Source organism: Vespula vulgaris, chromosome 11 (genome assembly GCF_905475345.1).
Source record: "Vespula vulgaris chromosome 11, iyVesVulg1.1, whole genome shotgun sequence".
Classification (NCBI taxonomy): Eukaryota; Metazoa; Arthropoda; class Insecta; order Hymenoptera; family Vespidae; genus Vespula; species Vespula vulgaris.
The window spans coordinates 6,785,119-6,790,056 of record NC_066596.1 but is presented as its reverse complement, the minus strand read 5'-3'; the positions used below and the strand labels follow the sequence as shown (position 1 = coordinate 6,790,056).

General features: G+C 35.7%; 1 protein-coding gene across 1 annotated transcript; it reads left to right on the top strand.

Moving 5' to 3' along the window:
- The first annotated feature begins 505 nt into the window (after nucleotides 1–505).
- Nucleotides 506–3,697, top strand: LOC127067468 (opsin, blue-sensitive). The gene is made up of 8 exons (XM_051002420.1): nucleotides 506–614; nucleotides 836–1,055; nucleotides 1,636–1,827; nucleotides 2,157–2,372; nucleotides 2,478–2,608; nucleotides 2,699–3,029; nucleotides 3,124–3,219; nucleotides 3,298–3,697. The coding sequence occupies exons 2-8, from the start codon at nucleotides 997–999 to the stop codon at nucleotides 3,407–3,409; spliced, it is 1,137 nt and encodes a 378-aa protein (XP_050858377.1). The 5' UTR covers nucleotides 506–614; nucleotides 836–996; the 3' UTR covers nucleotides 3,410–3,697.
- Nucleotides 3,698–4,938: the final 1,241 nt, after the last annotated feature.

Genomic DNA, 4,938 nt, shown 5'->3' with positions numbered 1-4,938 from the left:
ACGTCAGATCAAACTCGTTCTACGAATGATGCTGATATTATCCTGAGATCTTCACAAAAGTATATGCTCTTTCGATAAAGAGAAATAACACTTTTCTTTTCTTTTCTTTTCTTTTCTTTTCTTTTTTTTCTTTTTTTTCTTTTTCTTTTCGATAATACTTATCATTTATCTTTCTCGATATATAAAATAAAATGAATGTTTCAACGGACTCTCATCGTTTTCTTTCCTTTCTACGTAGACGCGTGTAAATTATAAAAATAAGAAGATTCGATTTCGATTTCGATCACCTTGACTGAGGATTAAAAGAACGTCACGAAAGGACATATCTTCTCTCATAGGGAAACAAGGTAGAAGTACTAGAGTCAAGTTCGCGTGACTACACGAACTCGAGGATAGAAAAAGGTTTCTTAGATTCGTAAATCGAATTAAGCTATCAAACGGCACGACAGTCCCGATCACCACGATCGGTTTGATATAAAAGAGCGCACTAACTTTGGTACGGGTCAAGTGAGTTGCGGAACGTGCTGTCAACTTATCGCACCGCGTCTCACTTCAATTCAGATTCGAACGGACGTAGACACAAAGTAGAAGTTTATTTTACATCCTAACTTGACGTAAGCAAAAAAAGAAAAGAAGAAAAAAAGAAAAGAAATTACATTCGATCCCACGAAACGTTCGTGTCTCTTTCCTTTTTTATTTCTTTTTTCTTTCTCGAGCGTAGGAGAGGATAAAAAGAAATAGAAAAAAAAATCGAAATAATAATTTTGGAAAGTGGGAGACGTAAAAAAATCGTTCGTTAAAATCTCACAGTTGGTTTCTTCATTGTCCACGACAGATATCTATTCAAGGTCCTAAGGGTTGAAACCTTTCGGACGTGGATAGGACGCGTCAAGACGACGACTAAAACTCTTCTTCGCTCAGACATCTCGTTTATCTTGGAAGATCCGTTTTAACGATTCGTCAGTCTACCAACCGACGACACAGCCTTGAAGAAAGATGCTGCTGCAAAACTATACCTTCGAGAACGGCCCTCAGCCTTTTGTCGGCGGAATGGGGTAGGTAAAACGCAACTCCTTCTTTTTCTTTCTTTTTTTCTTGCTTCCTTTTTTTCTTTCTTCTTTTTCCTTCATAATCATTCGACATTGTTCCGAGGATGAAAGGAGAGAAATAATCCGACGAAGTAGACACAGAGAGCTTTCGTGCGTACACGAATCCCTTTCTCTCTCTCTCTCTCTCTCTCTCTTCATTCACTATTGTAGGACTATAGCTCGGGGATAATGATCGCGCGGAACGGTAAAGAGCTTAGAAATATTTAAAAATGAAATTAATACGACTAACAATCGAGGAATAATCGACGAGCAAATTATTACAAGTTGACGATCGAAAATTTTTTGAAGTATTAGTCACATTCAAAAACGTTACCTCGATCTTCTTCCTTCCATTAGCAACCTTTTACGAAGGTAATAGTAGTCGGTAGGAAGATCGATGAAAGCTCGGAAATGTCGAAAAGAAAAAGGAGTTGAAATTCGCGTCTATCTAACTTTAATAACGACCTGGTACTTATCGAACTTTCCTATCGCGATAAAGACGTTTTCCTTCCAATTTCGATGACTTTATATTTTCTTGTTAAATTAGAGAGGTCCAACAAATGCAAGAAAGGTTTTTGGGATGGAACGTACCACCGGAACACATGGGACTCGTACACATTCATTGGAGGGGCTACCTCGCCCCTGGAAAATACTGGCATATTGGTCTCTCGCTTATTTATTTTATGCTGTTTGTCATGTCCGTCGTTGGAAATGGATGCGTCGTATGGATATTTACCACGTATGTCGATCGTAAAATCTGAATTATTATTAACTATTATTCATATATGGTCCTTTCTTTCTTTTTTTATCTCCTTTTTTTTGTATTTTTTTTTTTTTTCTTTCATTTCTCGAATAAATTCAACGAAACGTTCGACTTCTTTACGCCATCTTTACGACGCGCGCAGCAGCTCGTCGTTCACGACGTTCGACCACCGAATCCATTGATAATTTTGTCAAAATTAACGATTACGATTGAATTTACAAAAATTAAAAGAAATGTATCGAACTATTCGATAGAATAGGAATAAAACAAATCAACGATTAAAACGACATTGAAACTTTTTGCAGATCAAAGGCTCTGAGGACACCCTCGAACATGTTTATCGTCAATCTGGCTATATTCGATCTAACGATGGCGTTAGAAATTCCACATTTTATAATAAATAGTTTCCTGCAACGTATTTGGGGTTGGGAAATCGGTTGTGCTATATTTGCATTTTTGGGCAGCATTTCTGGTATCGGGCAAGCAATTTCCAATGTTGCTATTGCCTACGATCGTTACAGGTATCTAATGTTTTCTACTTAACCAACACCAGATACAATGTTACTTGTCTTTTGTATATCAATGTTCGGATAACAATTCAAAGAAATTTTTCTATGATTCGCTAGAACCATATCGTGTCCGATCGATGGTAGACTAAACGGATCGCAAGCTGGATTGATCGTTGCGTTTACTTGGTTCTGGGCTTTACCATTTTCAGTTTTACCGCTTATGGAGATGTGGGGAAAATATGTACCAGGTAAAACGATAATCATATCCATTGACGATTCTATCCATCATAGATATTATAATCTAAACGGAATCATATAAAAATTCCATGATATTTCAGAGGGATATCTAACTACCTGCAGTTTTGATTTTCTATCGGATAACTCGGACACGAGGGTCTTCGTAGCTTCGATCTTTCTCTGGTCCTATCTTCTACCTTTGACCCTTATCGTTTATTTCTACTCACAGTTAATTAGATCCATAAGACAACACGAGAAGATGCTTCGCGATCAGGCAAAAAAAATGAACGTGAAATCTTTGGTTTCGAATCAGGATAAAGAACGTAGCGTCGAAGTCAGAATCGCTAAGGTAGCATTTACGATTTTCTTCCTCTTTCTTTGCGCATGGACGCCATATGCAGTTGTTGCGGTTATCGGTGCTTTTGGAAATAGGTAGGAAACTGCATACGATCATCTGTAATACTTATCCAACTTATAAATTAGAAATATTCCATTTTAATCGTTACAATTTTATTCGCTATTCCAGCGACTTGTTGACGCCTCACGTAGCTATGTTACCAGCAGTTTTCGCAAAATCGGTTTCGTGCATAGATCCATGGATTTATGCCATCAACCATCCAAGGTAATTTATTCTAAAAATTTGGAGAATCCGTTATATATCGTTTATATCACTAAATATAATATTCTTTCCATCGAAAAGGTATCGTCAGGAATTACAAAAGCGATGCAAATGGATGGGAATACGAGAACCGGAACCAGTTGCAGACAATGTTTCTGCACAGACCGAAAAACTTAAGACAGACGAAGCATAATTCTTAACGTTTTATGTACTTTATGGAAATTGAGGAAACGATGGAATGGATGATCGATCGAATCGAATCGTCAATCCACCACCGATCCGAAATCGATCTTTCGTCTCGTCTACGATTTCTTTTACTTGTCAATATATTTTGAATAGAAATTATTACCAAAATATTCTGTATAAAAATTGTTGTTGTTGTTATTATTATTATTATTATTACTATATGGTAGAACGTGGCGAATGCACGCTAATCTGTGGTTTCTTATATAAATTTGAATAAAGCAAGCATCAACGGAGATATCATTTTTGTTTCCTTTTTTCTTTTAGAATTTGACGCGTCCTTCCTTATCGCGAATGAGAAAGAACGAACTCGCTTTTATCAATTGTTAATCAATATTTCAAACATTGTACCGACTATCGACGAGTTTCGAGCTCCCTGAAATTTCTAGCTCTTGTCAGAGATGGCAGTCGTTCGCTGCGCGATCATCTTTTTAGATAAAAATAATAAAATTACAGCGAAAACATGTTACACCGTTAACGTTATCGATTATTCGTTAGATCAAACGTTAATAATTTCTTACAACGAGGAGAAAAATCTACAACCGATATGCATCGAAGAAAAAATAAAAATTTCACGATCATACACGGAGATAAACGTTTCATCGAAACAAACGAACTCGTGATTTATAACGATTAATAAAGCATTTTTCGATCGTTGCCAGCAATAATTAAAAAAAAAAAAAGAATACTAAGATGGAAAAAATTTTGTAACGCTTCATTGAAAACCGGCCAATTATCTTGACAGTGCTTGTATTACAAAATACACACGTACACGTACATCGTAAGTTAATATCGATTGCCCGGGTCTCTTCTCTACGTGAAGGTTACTGTTTGTAGAGACCCCTCGATACTTCATGCAATGCATGAGATCAAGATTGAAAGACATTGATCTAATGCGCGTTCGATTATCCTTTCAGAAAAGTTTCGTTGTACGACGTGAACTAAACGAGTCGAATTAAAAATAAAAAAAAAAGAAAAAGAAAGAAAGGAAGGAAAAATCAAGACGACAAGCAAAAAATTATGACATATCCAAAATAGATTCGATCTCTGGAAATAATGATTTTAAGTAGATTCCATTTGATCGAATATCCATTAACGCATTTAATTATAATGAAACAGATTTATACGAATTGATGACACGTGACATTATCCAAATTTATATATATGAAAGGAATATCCCTAAAATAAATAAATCAAGTAATCTTTAACGTAATCGTTCTATTAAATAGAGAATACCAATCTATATAATTCGATAGCGAGCCGAGTGAAATACGAATCGACCAGAACGTTAATTAAGCTCTTACGAGTAATAAATTAACGATATAAAGATCGATTACGCCATTCGTAATCGAGTAGATAGACGTATCATTCATTTTATCTATGTATTCAAATAGTAGGTACATATATAGATATATATCTATTACTCGATAAATTTCTAGCGGAAAGTTCTTAACAATTAGCCGAACTGAATCGTACACC